At 41.1% G+C, this 19,566-nt stretch overlaps 2 protein-coding genes and 1 pseudogene across 2 annotated transcripts; 2 read left to right on the top strand and 1 right to left on the bottom strand.

Moving 5' to 3' along the window:
* Positions 1 to 4,789: 4,789 nt before the first annotated feature.
* LOC115062086 (trace amine-associated receptor 13c-like) lies at positions 4,790 to 5,954 on the top strand (annotated as a pseudogene).
* Positions 5,955 to 14,473: 8,519 nt separating this feature from the next.
* LOC115062380 (trace amine-associated receptor 13c-like) lies at positions 14,474 to 15,668 on the top strand. The gene is made up of 2 exons (XM_029531029.1): positions 14,474 to 14,643; positions 14,849 to 15,668. Exons 1-2 carry the CDS (start codon positions 14,474 to 14,476, stop codon positions 15,666 to 15,668), a joined length of 990 nt encoding a protein of 329 aa, XP_029386889.1.
* Positions 15,669 to 17,199: 1,531 nt separating this feature from the next.
* Positions 17,200 to 18,419, bottom strand: LOC115062111 (trace amine-associated receptor 13c-like). The gene is given in 3 exon segments (XM_029530731.1): positions 17,200 to 17,726; positions 17,729 to 18,018; positions 18,250 to 18,419. Coding segments are annotated over 3 exon segments (987 nt in total).
* Between the last annotated feature and the right edge of the window lie 1,147 nt (positions 18,420 to 19,566).

Raw genomic sequence — 19,566 nt, 5'->3', positions numbered from 1 at the left:
TGTCGTGTTTTATAGATATGAACACAGAGGCCACTCTTTCCTTGGACTGTGTACCGGGGAATGTGCACACCATCATCTGGGGCATGATCACACAATGCATGTTATACAAGTAATAAAAAAAACAAAACAAACAAACATATTAGTATATATGGCCCAATTTGATTTACCTCAAACAATAGAACATTATAGGACGCTGACTTTTGATTTTTATTGAGTAATGAATTAACATGGATTCGTAACTGTAAACTGTTCTGTATTTAGGAGGGAATGTGACAATAATAAAGAATCATCCAAACTAAGATAGAGAGTGACTCAGTACTCTGAAACTGTAAGACGAATTGATTTAATTATTTGGCCAATTTTCTTTATCTAGAGCAGATAAAATTGGTTGAAACATTTTTCTTTTTTGAAAAGGGAAAGCAGGTTTTGCAAGCAATTCTGTCACATTTTTGTCAAATATTGAAATTAAATTCACAAGATCAATTTATATGACGGTTTATATCCAAATCAACAAAATGTGGGAACAGACAACCTTTTACAGACATGAATTTACATAGCCTTATCTGGGAGGCATTGATTATTTTTAGAGTGCCTGGAGAAGTTGTCAACTTAGTAGGAAGATATTCCAGGATATCAGACTGTGTTTAAGTACAGCAGGCTTTACAAAAGGTTGGCAGAGGCTAGAAATAGGTATAATGGCAGGGTGTACGATTTCTCCATTAGCATTCACAATGGCAATGGAGGTAATATTAGAGCTTCTAGGTGGGTTGTAGTTGAGAGAGGCGGCAGGATGAGCTGCGCCTTACCCCAATTAGGACTACATGGACGACATGACGTCGATAACTACAACGGTGCCATGTATGAAAAGAATACTTGAGATACTTAATAAAAACTTAATGTGGGCTAGTATGAGAACTCAAGCTAGTAAGTCTAGAAGTATCCTCAATAAGTAGAGGAAGATTAAGTGATCGAAAGTTTGTCATCGATGAAGAGGAAATTCCAATAATTAGGGAAAACCAGTAAAGAGACTGGTAGGTGGTACAAGGCAGATTTGCATGATGGGAACAGGTTAGTGCAGTTTAGGAAGGATGCTGCTGAGGGACTGATAGAATAGATAAATCGGGACTTCCAGGAAAGTTGAAGCTGTGGTGTTTGCAGTTTGGATTATTTCCCAGATTGATGTGGCCACTCTCGGTATATGAGATTCCAATATTGGCTGCAGAGAAAATGGAAAGACTACGAAGCTTTTACATTAGGAAGTGGCTCGGTGTTCCGAGATGTTTAAGCACTGGGTCACTGTATGGAAAGGCGTACTTCAGCTCTCAGCTATGTAGTCTATTGGAGGAGTTTAAATGTACTAAGGTTAGGACAGAGCTCTGTTATCTGGGAGTAAAGATGTGGTAATTAGTAAGGTAGTTCCAAACCCAACCAAGGGGAGGAAAATGGAATCCAAGGATGGCAGTGCAGGAAGCAGAAGCAGCTCTTAGGCATACAGAGATTGTGGGTAATGTACAGATAGGCCGGGGAGGCTTGGGGCTTGGCTCAGGCAAACCGGTGTGGAGTAGAGCAGGTCCCAAAGAGATGAGGAAGCTAGTTGTGGAGCAGGTTCGTAGAAAGGAGGAAATATAAGGAGTGCGAGGGCAGTGGCTCAGGCTAAGCAGGGACAGTGGTTGAACTGGGAAGGTGTAGAGAAGAAAAAGCTTAGTTGGAAAGAGCTGTGGAGTATGGAGGAAAGTAGGATTAGATTTCTGATAGGGTCAACATATGATGTATTGCCAACTCCCTAGAACCTAAAACTCTGGGTAAATGGAGACCCACTATGTCCGTTGTGTTCAGGTACTGCAACTCTAAATCACATCTCGTCCGGTTCTAATGTAGTCTCTCACAAGGCCGATATACGTGGCGACATAACCAGGTTTTAAAAGCTTAGCTGCAGGTTTAAAGATATACGGAGGCAGGCATTCTAGGAGGGTCTAAGACAAAGAGAGTTGCAGTACAGTTTGGTCAGGAAAGGAGGGAAAGTTACTAAGATAATAAGGAAGCAAGGCAGCTTAGAGGATGCTGGTGACTGGGAGATGCAGGTGGGATTTGGAGAAAGCTTTGTTGTTCCCCTGGAAATAGCCTGTACAAAGCTAAGGCCTGATATAATTGTGTGGTCTAGGAGTAGAAAGAAAGTATATTCCATAGAGCTGACTGTGCCGTGGGAGGATTCAGTTGAAGAAGCAAAGGAAAGGAAAAGCTCAGGTATGCAGATCTAAGTAAGGATGCTGAGCAGCGAGGATGGAAGGTTAGGATTTGTCCAGTGGAAGTAGGATGTAGACGGTTTGTAGCAAGATCTGCTGTCGCTTTGTTGCAGGAGTTAGGAGGAAGGGGACAGAGGGTGAGGAAAACAGTGAAGGAAATGTCAGATGAGGCAGTAAGATCCAGTCAGTGGATTTGGTTAGAAGAAGTAATAGTAGCTGGGGGCCCAGCAGGGGGAGCTCTTAAGATAGACAGACTCTAGGAAGAAGCAGAGGAAGAAATCCAGGAAGAGGAAGTGTATTTAAGTGGAGGGTGTGGCCTGTTTGAGCCTCTTTGAGACCATGCGGTTAGCCCAGGTGAGTTGGCCTGTGTTGGTTTTGTTTGAATATAGGATTGTTCAGGTGAGTTTAGTTGCTGAATCTGCTAGTGTAGCTTGTATCGCCTCCACCTCCTGCACCCTCTATACTTTCATGCCCCCTACCCGAACCAGGGTCTGTATCCCCACCCCACTTTCACTGGTGCAGTTGGTGAGAGGTCACAGTGGTTGAACAGTCGTGCTGTTTGAGATAGCTGTCTCTGTGTGAGGAACGGTGATGGCTGGCATTAGGGGGTGACTCTGGGATGCCAGGTTCACGGTTTTAGCCTCCTGGATGTGTTTGTGGGACTAACTAGACGAACACCGGTGAAAGGAGGTTCCCACCTGATGACCCCAAAGACATGATAGCTACCACCGCTCACTGGCCTAGTGGATATTATCTGTAGGGCAACATAGAGCAGGGTGAAAGTTTGTGTTAGGAAGGTGATCACTGAGTCTGGTCCATTTTGTTGTCGCACAAGTTTCTTGTGTTTTTTTTTTTTTTTTTTTCTAAGTGCATTGATAAGTAAAGAAATATATAATTTTCTATTCACAGAAAAAGGTTTCACCTCAAATCATTCTCTTTCTACATAAACTGGTCTGACTGGAGCCAGGCTGCAGTATCTGACATGTAATGATGTTTTAATAGATTTTCTGAACCAGGGGTAGAAAAAGACATAGATCACAGGGTTTAGACAGGAGTTGAAATACACCAGCCAAATCTCAATTAGTGAAGATGACGCCCCGACTAAATTATTCTCAGCTGCAACCAGTTACATTTACCTAAATGTGTTGTTGCAGAACAGCAAGTGAAAGTAAGATCTTTTAGGGGATTCAGAGAAAGTGTATCACTGCCGAAGTGGGAGATGGAGATGATGACCTGGAGATTAACGTGATGCAGGCCAATTTAAGTAAATTGTTCTTTGATATTTATAATATATGCGGAATTTTTGAGTCTATGTAGGTGATTTTTTTTTAATTATTTGTTTTTAAGTACATTTAAACCCAGTATATAAAAAAACTGCCTAATGACAATGTGTAATCACTACTTCTATATCTTTGGCCAAACTTAATGGCACATCATCTTCACTGGCAAATAACATTTCAGATGAACCAATCTGAAAATGCCGAGGCACAGCTGCTTAGGTATTTTATATATATCTACCATTTATTTATGGACTTCACCACTGTCAGGTGAGCTCACTAAATCCCATCTCTGTCGAACCACAACAAATCCTTGTTTCGTATTTAGTTTCCAGAGGACCGTACCATCTTTGACTGCAGTGAGTTTTGGTGCCACCTAGTGGACTTTAGCAGGCACATCAACTTCTAAAACTTCTCCAATTGTACATCCACTCTCACCGTCTCCTGCTGTTGACCTGTATGGGAAGCTTTAGCCCTGTCAGACAACACATGTTCAAATAAGTTTTCTTCTGTAAATTAAGCAGCACAGATTACTGATGTAGTCACTTTTAACAAACGTTAAGGCGTGCCGTCCTTGTTTCATTGATGGAATTGTGTTTTGGAATCAATTGAAACAGCTTTATCACAGCTGTCACCACAGGTCCTTCATTATTGAGCATAGTTATTCAACAAAAAAAGAACATCTGCCAGTGGTTGCACTGATTACTGCTCTGAGCTGGAGTGAGTAGAATCTCCAGAAAGAGATTGTTGCCTAACATGACACCGGCAGACATTTCCAATGGCTATTGTCACTGTCATTTACATGTGGCTGAAATGTGTTTTTAATATCAACGTGTTGAGGGTTAATGATGAAATTCCTAAATTAAATTAAAGGTTCAATGTTGGGTTGGATTTTACATTAACATCAACTTATTCTGTATTGAAACATATTAAACATGCTCTGTCTTTGTGCTGTTGCAGGTCATTCTGTGGTGGAAGGTGTCAAATCCAAAGATGATTGGAGAGATATTAAATATGAATATTTAATATTCATATTTAATATTTGTGTGTACAATCTTCTAGGTGGAGGGACGTGCTGAATAGAAGTATCCAATCCAAATGAAGGTCCAGGCTCCGATCATTGCATCACAGAACAAAAAGACAGTTGTTTGGTTACAGGAAAAGAGGGAGGAGTGTCTTATTCAGCTTTATGATGGAGATGCTGGCCAGAAATCTACTGGAGCACCACAGCCTCTCTGGATATGGAGACCCTGGAGGGAAGCTGAACTCTGCTTTCCACAGATGAACACTTCATGCAGGAAGAAGTTACAGCATTACGCCACAAACGTTTTCCTTTACATTCTGCTGTCCTCCATCACCGTACTGACTGTCTGTCTCAACCTGCTGGTCATCATCTCTATCTCCCACTTCAGGCATAAACTTCAAAACATTAACACAAAATTATTTTTATTTTATTCAGATGAAAAGTTTGAATGATTTCTATGTAAGGAAATGTAATTGTGACTATTTTAGACAGCTGTATTTAAAAACTGCTGCTGCATGTGAACACTGTTTAAAGAATCATGGTGTTCCATCTGCTGCAGAGACTAATGGGCTCAGTATGGTTTTCTTTCTCCAGGCAGCTACACACCTCCACCAACCTCCTCCTCCTCTCTCTGGCTGTCTCAGACTTCCTTGTCGGACTCCTGCTGATGCCAGTTCAAATCCTCCTTAAAGAAGGCTGCTGGGTTTTGGGGAGCTTGACATGCAGACTGTTTTATGTCTCTTTTGTCCTCACATCTGCCTCAGTAGGAAACATGGTGCTCATATCGGTTGACCGTTACGTGGCCATTTGTGACCCTTTGCATTACTCCACTAAAGTCACTCTAAACAGAGTTAAAGTCAGTGTTGGTCTGTGTTGGGCCTGTTCTGTCTGTATAACGGTGTGATACTGAATGTCTTCCTGAAACACCCAGATAGGTATAATTCCTGCTATGGAGAGTGTGTAGTTGTTATTAACTTCTTAACAGGAGCTTTAGATGGCGTGTTGACTTTTATAGGTCCCATTTCCGTTATCATAACTCTGTATATGAAAGTATTTGTGGTGGCTGTGTCACAGGCTCGAGCTCTGAGGTCTCATACTGCAGCAGTGAAAGTCCAGAATTCAGTTCATGTGAGCGCTAATAAGTCTGAGAGAAAAGCAGCCAGGACTCTTGGTGTTGTTGTAGTTGTGTTTCTAATATGTTTCTGTCCTTATTTTTATCCCTCAATCGCAGGCCAGGACGTGTCAAGTGATGTGGAATTTTCAGTTTTTGGGATCTGGCTACTTTATTGTAACTCCTGTCTAAATCCACTGATCTATGCTTTTTTCTATCCTTGGTTTAGAAAGTGTATTCGTCAGATTGTCACACTTCAGATACTGCAGCCTTATTCCTCTGATGCTAACATACTGTAGGAAAAGAGTTCAAATAAGGATTTCTTGCTGTTACTTCATGCCAGGAGAAAATATGAAAAATGACTTGCTCATTAGGTTATCTGATTTTCTTGCCTGGGACATAAAGAGTCAGTGCCTCCAGCATGATGTTGCTTTCCTTTTTGTCAAAATGATATTGCTCATCTGTAAGTGGCTGAATTTAAAACCTTTAACTGAACTGAATGATTGTTTTTGTTGTTGCTAAATCAGCCATGTATGTCAATATTGTGATTGCTCATCCATGTTTTCTGAATAAACTAAGCTTAAGGAAAAGTAAAAAATTGCATTGCCCCCTTTGCTGCCAGTCCTCTCCCTCTACCCCCCCGACTTCCTGCTCCCTTCTTTCACAGCCACACTGATAAACATCAGAATGTCTACAATAACATAAATATAATATAAAATAAATCCAAGTATATTGTGGAACACTTAACGTGACACACTTTATATTGCATATAAACCTATGCCTTTTCATTGAATGTGTAGTTGCTTTCATTAGCAAATCACAATTTTCCACATTACAGGACTACAAAGTTTTATTGATGTAATTGTCCTAATAGTCTCTATTCTACTCTGATTGGTACATTATAATTAGTCTGAGTGCCGTGAAAACAATTACAGACAAAACACTGAACTGAGATCAATAACTTCTGAACTGTGTGTGTCGTGTTTTATAGATATGAACACAGAGGCCACTCTTTCCTTGGACTGTGTACAGGGGAATATGCACACCATCATCTGGGGCATGATCACACAATGCATGTTATACAAGTAATAAAAAAAACCCAAAAAAACAAACATATTAGTAAAATAATGACCAATTTGATTTACCTCAAAACAATAGAACATTATAGGACGCTGACTTTTGATTTTTATTGAGTAATGAATTAACATGGCTTCTGTAACTGTAACTGTTCTGTATTTAGGAGGGAATGTGAAAATAATAAAGAATCATCCAAACTCAAGACTGAGAGTGACTCAGTACTCTGAACTAATGACGACATTGATTTAATATTTGGCCAATTATTCTTTTATCAAGAGCAGATAAATTGGTGGAAACATTTTTTCTTTTTGAAAAAGGAAAGCAGGTTTTGCAAGCAATTCTGTCACATTTTTGTCAAAACATTGAAATTAAATTCACAAGATCAATTTATATGAAGGTTCGTATCCAAATCAACTAAAATGTGGGAACAGACAACTTTTCCAGGCTTAATTTAGTGCATTGATAATGTAAAAAAATCTCTTTCTACATTAAACTGGTCTGACTGGAGCCAGGCTGCAGTATCTGACATGTAATGATGTTTTTAATAGATTTTCTGAAGCAGGGGTAGAAAAAGACATAGATCACAGGGTTTAGACAGGAGTTGAAATACACCAGCCAAATCTCAATGGGTGAAGATGACGCCCCGACTAAATTATTCTCAGCTGCAACAGCAAAACAATAATATGGAGAGGAACACAACAGAAACACAGCTACTACAATACCCAGAGTCCTGGCTGCTTTCATTTCTGATTTTTTAGCTGTTACACTCCCTGAAAGTTGTAGTGTGACAGCTGCAATGTGACAGCGCATGGCACGAGCCTGAGACACAGCCACCACAAAAACTCGCAAGTACAAAACTATGATGACTAAAATGGGGCCTAAAAAGGTAACAACAAGATCAACAGCTCCTTCAACAAGTTTACCACAACGACACAATCGCCATAACAGGAGTTATACCTGTTTGGACGTTTTAGGAAATCCCGAAGTATCCAGCTGCTGTGAACAGCAGAAAATATCCAGCACAGACAAACACAGAGCTGAACTCTCTTTAGGTAACTCTGGTGGAGTAACCATGGGCTCACAAATAGCAATGTAGCGATCAACAGATATCAGCACCATGTTTCCTACTGAAACACTGACAACCAGGAACCCCAGAAAGTAATGCACACCACACATAAAGTCACCCAGGAACCAGCAGCCTTGGTTCTGGAGAAGAAGAACTGGCATCTGCAAGAGACCCACTACAAAGTCAGCAGCAGCCAGAGAGAGGAGGAGGAGGTTGGTGGTGGTGTGGAGCTGCCTGAAAAGAAATAACATCAACACTCAAGACACTGTTATATCTAGTAGCTGTAGCAATACACGTTATTAGAAGTTAATAAAATCTGTAGTATTCACTGCTCACTAACATAGCTATATAAAACACTGTACTACAGATTATGTCCACTACAACCAGTAACCTAAATGTGTTGTTGCAAAACAGCAAGTGAAAAGTAAAGATCTTTGAAGGAATTCAGAGAAAACGTATCACTGCCTGAAGTGGGAGATGGAGATGATGACCAGCAGGTTAAGAACCACAGTGAGCAGAGTGATGATGGACAGCAGAGAGTAAATGCACAAGGCTTCAGAATGAGGACGCACAGTCTTCCTGCAGGAGCTGTTGAGTTGGGGAAAGCAGAGTTCAACTTCTTCCCATACCTCCATATTCAGAGACAGAGGAGAGGTTGATGAGCTCTGTCAGCTCTTCTGATGAAAGATCTTTGCCGTACAGCTAATTTATTTCTTTCCTTTCTCTCCTCCTCAGTTCCAACTCCCGACACTTCAAATCAAATCAGATTTATTTGTATAGTGCCAAATCATAACAAAGTAACATCAAGGCACTAACCCTAACCCATATAGAGCAGGTCTAGACCAAACTCTTTATACATTTATTTAAAGAGACCCAACAGATCCCCCGATGAGCAAGCACCTGGCAACAGTGGCAAGGAAAAACTTCCTTTAAGAGGCAGAAACCTCGAGCAGAACCAGGCTTAGGGGGGGGCGGCCATCTGCCTCGACCGGTTGGGTTGAGAGAGAGAGAGAGAGAGAGAGGCATTGGGGGGGGTGGGGGGGTGGGGGGGTGTAGGCAGGAACATGTTGTTGCATGAAGTTCATGGAGTTGAGCTGTAATACAGAATTCATGCTATATGGGACCAGCAGGTGTTGCAGGAACATGGGATGGAGATGAGGACAGGGAGAGAGAGGAGAGGAACTGGGAGAGACAGAGACTTTGGCAGAACATGGTTAGTAAATGCAGTATAAATGCTTAGAACTGGGTGAAACTATTTTGTTTTTTTTTGTTTTTTTTTAAGAAGGATGGTTTTTATCAGCGCATGCAAGGAGAGAGAGAGAGAGAGAGAGAGAGAGAGAGAGAGAGAGAGAGAGAGAGAGAAGCTCAGTCCTTCCCCCAGCAGCCTCGGCCTATAGCAGCATACCTAAAGAGTAGAGGACTTTTTAACTGTACGCTCTGTCATACAGGAAAGTTTTAAGCCTGGTCTTGAAAGTTACAAAAGAGTCCGCCCCCCGGACCGATGCTGGGAGTTGGTTCCATAGAAGAGGATAACTGATAACTGAACGATCTGCCTCCAGATTTACTCTTGGAGACTCTAGGAACCACAAGTAAACCTCCATCTAGAGAGCGGAGTGGCCTGCTAGGACAGTAAGGGACTATGAGCTCTCTGCGATATGATGGAGCTTGGCCATTAAGAGCTTTATATGTTAAAAGAAGGATTTTGAATTCTACTCTATATTTTACTGGCAGCCAATGAAGAGCAGCTAACAGGAGAGATGTGATCTCTTTTCCTAGTTCCTGTTAATATTCATGCAGCAGCGTTCTGAATTAACTGAAGGCCTTTTAGAGATTTGTTTGGACATCCAGATAGTAATGAGTTACAGTAGTCCAGCCTAGAAGTTACAAATGCATGGACTAGTTTTTCTGCATCATCCTGAGAAAGGATGTTTCTGATTTTCCTAATGTTTCTCAGGTGGAAGAAAGCTGCCCGACTAACTTGTTTTATGTGAGGGACAAAGGACATGTCCTGGTCAAAAATTACTCCAAGATTTCTTACAGTGGAGCTGGAAGCCAAAGGGATGCCGTCCAGACTGATGAGATGATTAGATAGTATTTTTCTGAGGTGCTTAGGACCGAGTACAATAACTTCTGTTTTGTCAGAGTTGAGAAGTAAAAAATTTCCAGTCATCCAGACTTTTATGTCTTCAAGACATGCCTGCAGTCTGACTATCTGAGTGACTTCATTTGGCTTCATTGATAGGTACAGCTGGGTATCGTCTGCGTAGCAGTGGAAATTGATGCTGTGTTTCCTGATAATGTTGCCTAGAGGAAGCAGATAAAGCGTAAAGAGGATTGGTCCAAGTACCGAACCCTGCGGGACTCCGCAGGGTTCGGTACTTGACTGACTACAGTACATGAGGAGGAGCTGTTGTTTACATGAACAAACTGATGTCTATCTGATAAGTAGGATTTGAACCACCTTAGTGCAGTTCCTTTAATTCCAATTTCATGTTCCAGTCTCTGTAGTAAAATATTATGATCTATGGTGTCGAATGCAGCACTAAGATCTAGAAGGAGAAGTATGGAGGCTGATCCATCGTCTGAGGCCATTAGAATGTCATTGGAAACTTTAACCAGCGCTGTTTCTGTGCTATGATGGGCTCTAAATCCTGACTGAAACTCTTCAAACAAACTGTTCCCACCCAGATGCTCGTGTAGTTGTTTTGCTACAGCTTTCTCAATGATTTTAGAAATAAATGGAAGGTTCGATATGGGTCTATAGTTTGCCAAAACATCTGGATCAAGATTAGGCTTTTTAAGCTGGGGTTTGATGACCGCAGTTTTAAGTGCCTGAGGTACGTAACCCAGAAATAAAGTCAGATTAACCAAATCTAGAATGAACAGCTCAATTAAATAAAAGATCTCTTTAAAGAGGCTAGTTGGTACTGGGTCTAATAGACAGGTTGACGGTCTGGATGATGAAACTATAGAAGCTAGCTCTGAGAGATTAAGAGGTGAGAATGATTCCAGATGTAAAAGAGGCGTTGCAGCTGATTCAGCAGTTGTCGTCTTCAGAAGGGGATTTTTATCTAACGTAGGCAAGAGCTGATAAATTCTTTCTCTGATCATGAGAATTTTGTCTGAAAAAAAACTAATAAAATCATTACTGCTTAGAGCTAAGGGGATCACTGGTTCAACTGAGCTATGGCTCTCTGTCAGCCTGGCTACAGTGCTGAAGAGAAACCTGGGGTTGTTCTTGTTTTCTTCTATGAGTGCTGAGTAATATGAACTTCTAGCACTGCAGAGAGCTTTTTTATATGTTTTTAGGCTATCTTTCCAGGCTCTGTGAGACTCTTCTGACTTACTGGAACGCCAGTTTCTTTCTAATTTCCTTGATGTCTGCTTTAAGGCACGGATTTGGTAACTATACCAGGGAGCCATCCTCCTCAGATTGAATACTTTCTTTTTCAGAGGGGCGGCATTATCAAGATTCGAACGCAGTGTGGCCATAGTGCTAGTCACAAAGTCATCAACCTGCGTATGGGAGAAATCATCATTTAAATTTAGATATGGCATTGTTGGGAATGATGACCAAATGTTCTCTTTAAATTTAGCCACAGCAGCTTCAGATAAACATCTTCTATAGCTGAATTTATTCCTCAATGCTGTGGAGCCCATTAAAGTAAACTCAAATGTAATAAGGTAATGGTCAGACGGGAGAGAATTTTGGGGAAGAATTGTTAGCTTGTCAATTTCAATGCCATAAGTTAGAACAAGATCAAGGATATGATTGTAAAAGTGAGTGGGTTCATTCACATGCTGGGAAAAGCCAATTGAGTCTAGTAGGGAAAGAAACCCAGAACTAAGGCTGTCGCTTTCTACATCAACATGTATATTGAAATCTGGGATAACAGGGATTCTAACTCATTAATCTTTGCCTCCATTTCTACCATCATCCTACATCTATGACAAGAGGTGCTATCATAAAAGGAGGCAGAAGAATGACTACACATGAGGCACAGAGAACAGGAGAGGAGAGGAGGAGGAGAAGGAGGAACAGAGAGTGGAGACAGAGAGCTAGAGGACATTGCTAATCGGGTAGTTTGATTAGCGGAGGAGGAGATAACCTTTGGAGAAAGGGGAGATATTGACTTCTAAAACCTAGTGTTGGTGTGAAAATAATTTTCTGCCTGATTACTCGAGTGAATTAGGAAATAATAGCAGAAGAACAGTGGAAACAACACAGAGATGACAAAGCACAATAGAGAGCACAAACGCCAGTGACCGGAAATGATGCAACACGCTTACCGCCCAGCACGCAAGCTGACACCTGGTGACACACTTAAGTGGAAAAGTTTTTTTAAGGCAGCTGCAACACCCTTCCTTCCTCTCCCAACCTCACAAACTAAACCACCTTACCTTGTGTTTTTTTTTTTAATGGTTTAATGGTTGTCATTCAGAGCTAATGTCATGTGTGGATATTCTGAGCGCTAATGGGCCCTTTAGGAATCATATTAATCCTACCCTACACCTGCACACTAATTCTTTTCGTTGCCGGGGTTCAGATTTAGAGTTTGTTTTTGTTTGATTTGGAGAAGTGTCCCACCGCCAGAGTATTTTCCTACCCAAGGTTAAAACATGAACACTGTTTTCCAACCAATGTACGATTAAAATAAATTTTAAAAGAAGAGCGCCATTGAGTGAAATTACATCAGATTTAAAAAAATGTATCCTCTGAAGCATTTCATTTACCAGTTTTTGGTCCTCCGAAGACTTCATTCAGTAAAATGAACTACAGAAGTTTCCTTTTGTTAAACTATTGAACCCCCTTTTGGGCCATAGCCTGGTGAAGGTGGAATTACTCATTACTTCATTTGCAGGTAGCACAGCGCTCCGCCTTCCATTAGGAAATTTCCCATTCTTTGATGGTTATTCACATTAGCCTACCTGGTCAGTGAAGACCCATCGTGTATGAATTTGTTCCATCATAAAGGCAAAATAAACATCCATCCCATAGCTACACAGCTAACAACAACCTTCGTGCTAAAGTCTCAGAGCTCTCCTCACCAGTAACAGCAGCATGACGTGAAAAATGAACGAATCCCTCATTCCTACACGGAGAACATGTGGCAGAAAGACCCGTTCGCGAACGAATCTGAGCTGGCGGAGCGCATGCGCAGACCAGAAAAAAACAAAAAACGAGTCATTCACTGAGATGGCTCGTTAATCCGGAGTCAATACGAAAGATTAGTTCAAAGTGAACGAATCGTTTACGAACGACACATCATTACCTATTACCAAAGAAATGAATTATTCCCCCCCAGTTATACATTTCCATCTACCTGTACCAAACTGAACAAAATGGAAATATGCATTATTCAACAGCACACCCCAAACAACGGCAGCAGCTAGCGCTTAGCTTAGCTCGTTTACTGCGCTTCATTACGCTGCCAGAAAATGACAATTTAACAGCTAATTACAATCAACTTCAGAATATTGAATTCACGTCCCCCATTATATCCAGATCCTGCCGCAAATTCCGATCACATTATACTCAACTGAAGTCTTTCAGGACAAACATTTTAGTGCTAATCGGCTAACTCACGGAGCTAATGCACTTTAGCCGGTGTGTAGACCGATTTGGTTCCCCCAGGTTCCGGTTCCCCTTTACGCTGATTTACTGCTGAGTCGTGCGTAGTTGCTAAGTTACCGTGCGTACTTAAAGAAGAAACGCAAATAGGAACACAGCTGAGTGTACGGAAAGCGAAATGGAACAAGCCAATGTGTAGGTTACTGGTGTGTTATTTATTATATAACTAAATAAACTGAGAATGCATTTGTTCGGCCATTCTTTGTCAATCTTTGTGTAAATGGATGCCAGCTAGCATATCTGTGCGAGAGTAGCCTACGTTAAGTAAACCTCACTGCCGGATCACTTACACTAGTTAGTCCCTTCGAAATGGACTGCTAGCTAACTGGTTAGCTAGCTGGTTAGCGTGCTCGGCTGACGAACTGATGACATTATTTTTGACGTATAAAGTTACTATAGCTTACCGTTCATTTGGAAACGGGCGGATATTTCTGCTCCTCGGAAACACCCACCGGATAGTGTCCGTATGTTTCAGAATTCACGAACTGTTGAACACAAGTTTACCATTTTAAGAACAAACACTCACATGACAAACACTCATCCTGGCCGTCCTTTGGGAAACTGGGTTGGGAATTAGTTTATGTCCTGGGTTAGTTCCAAGTAAGGGCATGATTTATACGAAAGTCAAGGATCCATTCAGTAAACACTCTACATAATTATCACTGATCGATCAACCAGTTAAACTGTAGCATATACACAAGAAAAATTCAGCAACAAAGCGTGGTATTTATTTACTCATAAAAATTATAAACAAGTCAACAGGCGTGGACTCGGAGCATCAACTCTGTGGTGGAAGGTGTCAAATCCAAAGATGATTGGAGAGATATTAAATATGAATGTATATTTGTGTGTACAATCTTCTAGGTGGAGGGACGTGCTGAATAGAAGTATCCAATCCAAATGAAGGTCCAGGCTCCGATCATTGCATCACAGAACAAAAAGACAGTTGTTTGGTTACAGGAAAAGAGGGAGGAGTGTCTTATTCAGCTTTATGATGGAGATGCTGGCCAGAAATCTACTGGAGCACCACAGCCTCTCTGGATATGGAGACCCTGGAGGAAGCTGAACTCTGCTTTCCACAGATGAACACTTCATGCAGGAAGAAGTTACAGCATTACGCCACAAACGTTTTCCTTTACATTCTGCTGTCCTCCATCACCGTACTGACTGTCTGTCTCAACCTGCTGGTCATCATCTCTATCTCCCACTTCAGGCATAAACTTCAAAACATTAACACAAAATTATTTTTATTTTATTCAGATGAAAAGTTTGAATGATTTCTATGTAAGGAAATGTAATTGTGACTATTTTAGACAGCTGTATTTAAAACTGCTGCTGCATGTGAACACTGTTTAAAGAATCATGGTGTTCCATCTGCTGCAGAGACTAATGGGCTCAGTATGGTTTTCTTTCTCCAGGCAGCTACACACCTCCACCAACCTCCTCCTCCTCTCTCTGGCTGTCTCAGACTTCCTTGTCGGACTCCTGCTGATGCCAGTTCAAATCCTCCTTAAAGAAGGCTGCTGGGTTTTGGGGAGCTTGACATGCAGACTGTTTATTTATGTCTCTTTTGTCCTTCCAATTGCCTCAGTAGGAAATATGGTGCTCATATCGGTTGACCGTTATGTGGCCATTTGTGACCCTTTGCATTACTCCACTAAAGTCACTCTAAACAGAGTTAAAGTCAGTGTTGGTCTGTGTTGGGCCTGTTCTGTCTTGTATAACGGTGTGATACTGAATGTCTTCCTGAAACACCCAGATAGGTATAATTCCTGCTATGGAGAGTGTGTAGTTGTTATTAACTTCGTAACAGGAGCTTTAGATGGCGTGTTGACTTTTATAGGTCCCATTTCCGTTATCATAACTCTGTATATGAAAGTATTTGTGGTGGCTGTGTCACAGGCTCGAGCTCTGAGGTCTCATACTGCAGCAGTGAAAGTCCAGAATTCAGTTCATGTGAGCGCTAATAAGTCTGAGAGAAAAGCAGCCAGGACTCTTGGTGTTGTTGTAGTTGTGTTTCTAATATGTTTCTGTCCTTATTTTTATCCCTCAATCGCAGGCCAGGACATGTCAAGTGATGTGGAAATTTCAGTTTTTGGGATCTGGCTACTTTCTAGTAACTCCTGTCTAAATCCACTGATCTATGCTTTTTTCTATCCTTGGTTTAGAAAGTGTATTCGTCAGATTGTCACACTTCAGATACTGCAGCCTTATTCCTCTGATGCTAACATACTGTAGGAAAAGAGTTCAAATAAGGATTTCTTGCTGTTACTTCATGCCAGGATAAAATATGAAAAATGACTTGCTCATTAGGTTATCTGATTTTCTTGCCTGGGACATAAAGAGTCAGTGCCTCCAGCATGATGTTGCTTTCCTTTTTGTCAAAATGATATTGCTCATCTGTAAGTGGCTGAATTTAAAACCTTTAACTGAGCTGAATGATTGTTTTTGTTGTTGCTAAATCAGCCATGTATGTCAATATTGTGATTGCTCATCCATGTTTTCTGAATAAACTAAGCTTAAGGAAAAGTAAAAAATTGCATTGCCCCCTTTGCTGCCAGTCCTCTCCCTCTACACCCCCAGACTTCCTGCTCCCTTCTTTCACAGCCACACTGATAAACATCAGAATGTCTACAATAACATAAATATAATATAAAATAAATCCAAGTATATTGTGGAACACTTAACGTGACACACTTTATATTGCATATAAAACCTATGCCTTTTCATTGAATGTGTAGTTGCTTTCATTAGCAAATCACAATTTTCCACATTACAGGACTACAAAGTTTTATTGATGTAATTGTCCTAATAGTCTCTATTCTACTCTGATTGGTACATTATAATTAGTCTGAGTGCCGTGAAAACAATTACAGACAAAACACTGAACTGAGATCAATAACTTCTGAACTGTGTGTCATGTTTTATAGATATGAACACAGAGGCCACTCTTTCCTTGGACTGTGTACAGGGGAATATGCACACCATCATCTGGGGCATGATCACACAATGCATGTTATACAAGTAATAAAAAAAAACAAAACAAACAAACAGATTAGTAAAATAATGCCCAATTTGATTGACCTCGAAACAATAGAACATTATAGGACGCTGACTTTTGATTTTATTGAGTAATGAATTAACATGGCTTCTGTAACTGTAACTGTTCTGTATTTAGGAGGGAATGTGAAAATAATAAAGAATCATCCAAACTCAAGATAGAGAGTGACTCAGTACTCTGAACTAATGACGACATTGATTTAATATTTGGCCAATTATTCTTTTATCAAGAGCAGATAAAATTGGTGGAAACATTTTTCTTTTTTGAAAAAGGAAAGCAGGTTTTGCAAGCAATTCTGTCACATTTTTGTCAAAACATTGAAATTAAATTCACAAGATCAATTTATATGAAGGTTTATATCCAAATCAACTAAAATGTGGGAACAGAAAACTTTTACAGACATGAATTTACATAGCCTTGTCTGGGAGGCATTTGATTATTTTAGAGTGCCTGGAGCAGTTGTCAACTTAGTAGGAAGATATTTCCAGGATATCAGACTGTGTGAAAGTACAGCAGGCTTTACAACAGGTTGGTATTTAGTTATATATTAATTAACACACCAGTAGAAAGCAGAGTTCAGCTTCCTCCAGGGTCTCCATATCCAGAGAGGCTGTGGTGCTGGTTTATATCCAAATCAACAAAAATGTGGGAACAGACAACTTTTCCAGGCTTAAATTTAGTGCATTGATAATGTAAAAAAATCTCTTTCTACATTAAACTGGTCTGACTGGAGCCAGGCTGCAGTATCTGACATGTAATGATGTTTTTAATAGATTTTCTGAAGCAGGGGTAGAAAAAGACATAGATCACAGGGTTTAGACAGGAGTTGAAATACACCAGCCAAATCTCAATGGGTGAAGATGACGCCCCGACTAAATTATTCTCAGCTGCAACAGCAAAACAATAATATGGAGAGCAACACAACAGAAACACAGCTACTACAATACCCAGAGTCCTGGCTGCTTTCATTTCTGATTTTTTAGCTTTTACACTCCCTGAAAGTTGTAGTGTGACAGCTGCAATGTGACAGCGCATGGCACGAGCCTGAGACACAGCCACCACAAAAACTCGCAAGTACAAAACTATGATGACTAAAATGGGGCCTAAAAAGGTCACAACAAGATCAACAGCTCCTTCAACAAAGTTTACCACAACGACACAATCGCCATAACAGGAGTTATACCTGTTTGGACGTTTTAGGAAATCCCGAAGTATCCAGCTGCTGTGAACAGCAGAAATATCCAGCACAGACAAACACAGAGCTGAACTCTCTTTAGGGTAACTCTGGTGGAGTAAACCATGGGCTCACAAATAGCAATGTAGCGATCAACAGATATCAGCACCATGTTTCCTACTGAAACACTGACAACCAGGAACCCCAGAAAGTAATGCACACCACACATAAAGTCACCCAGGAACCAGCAGCCTTGGTTCTGGAGAAGAAGAACTGGCATCTGCAAGAGACCCACTACAAAGTCAGCAGCAGCCAGAGAGAGGAGGAGGAGGTTGGTGGTGGTGTGGAGCTGCCTGAAAAGAAATAACATCAACACTCAAGACACTGTTATATCTAGTAGCTGTAGCAATACACGTTATTAGAAGTTAATAAAATCTGTAGTATTCACTGCTCACTATCATAGCTATATAAAACACTGTACTACAGATTATGTCCACTACAACCAGTAACCTAAATGTGTTGTTGCAAAACAGCAAGTGAAAAGTAAAGATCTTTGAAGGAATTCAGAGAAAACGTATCACTGCCTGAAGTGGGAGATGGAGATGATGACCAGCAGGTTAAGAACCACAGTGAGCAGAGTGATGATGGACAGCAGAGAGTAAATGCACAAGGCTTCAGAATGAGGACGCACAGTCTTCCTGCAGGAGCTGTTGAGTTGGGGAAAGCAGAGTTCAACTTCTTCCCATACCTCCATATTCAGAGACAGAGGAGAGGTTGATGAGCTCTGTCAGCTCTTCTGATGAAAGATCTTTGCCGTACAGCTAATTTATTTCTTTTCTTTCTCTCCTCCTCAGTTCCAACTCCTGACACTTCAAATCAAATCAGATTTATTTGTATAGCGCCAAATCATAACAAAGTTACATCAAGGCACTAACCCTAACCCATATAGAGCAGGTCTAGACCAAACTCTTTATAAATTTATTTAAAGAGACCCAACAGATCCCCCGATGAGCAAGCACCTGGCAACAGTGGCAAGGAAAAACTTCCTTTAAGAGGCAGAAACTTCGAGCAGAACCAGGCTCAGGGGGGGCGGCCATCTGCCTCGACCGGTTGGGTTGAGAGAGAGAGAGAGAGAGAGAGGCATTGGGGGGGGTGTTGGGGGGGGTGTAGGCAGGAACATGTTGTTGCATGAAGTTCATGGAGTTGAGCTGTAATACAGAATTCATGCTATATGGGACCAGCAGGTGTTGCAGGAACATGGGATGGAGATGAGGACAGGGAGAGAGAGGAGAGGAACTGGGAGAGACAGAGACTTTGGCAGAACATGGTTAGTAAATGCAGTATAAATGCTTAGAACTGGGTGAAACTATTTTTTTTTTTTTTTTTTTTTTTAAGAAGGATGGTTTTTATCAGCGCATGCAAGGAGAGAGAGAGAGAGAGAGAGAGAGAGAGAGAGAGAGAGAGAAGCTCAGTCCTTCCCCCAGCAGCCTCGGCCTATAGCAGCATAGCTAAAGAGTAGAGGACTTTTTAACTGTACGCTCTGTCATACAGGAAAGTTTTAAGCCTGGTCTTGAAAGTTACAAAAGAGTCCGCCCCCCGGACCGATGCTGGAAGTTGGTTCCATAGAAGAGGAGCCTGATAACTGAACGATCTGCCTCCAGATTTACTCTTGGAGACTCTAGGAACCACAAGTAAACCTCCATCTAGAGAGCGGAGTGGCCTGCTAGGACAGTAAGGAACTATGAGCTCTCTGAGATACGATGGAGCTTGGCCATTAAGAGCTTTATATGTTAAAAGAAGGATTTTGAATTCTACTCTATATTTTACTGGCAGCCAATGAAGAGCAGCTAACACGGGAGAGATGTGATCTCTTTTCCTAGTTCCTGTTAATATTCGTGCAG

This window comes from Echeneis naucrates, chromosome 21 (assembly GCF_900963305.1).
Source record: "Echeneis naucrates chromosome 21, fEcheNa1.1, whole genome shotgun sequence".
Lineage (NCBI taxonomy): Eukaryota > Metazoa > Chordata > Actinopteri > Carangiformes > Echeneidae > Echeneis > Echeneis naucrates.
Note: the sequence above shows the minus strand (reverse complement) of the source record. Positions and strands in the feature narration are given on the sequence as shown.

Coding starts and splice junctions, on each gene's coding strand:
- LOC115062380 (XM_029531029.1), top strand. CDS start 14,474: ATGGAGACCCTGGAGGAAGCTGAACTCTGCTTTCCACAGATGAACACT. Junction 14,644..14,848: donor ATCTCTATCTCCCACTTCAG/GCATAAACTTCA, acceptor TTCTTTCTCCAG/GCAGCTACACACCTCCACCA.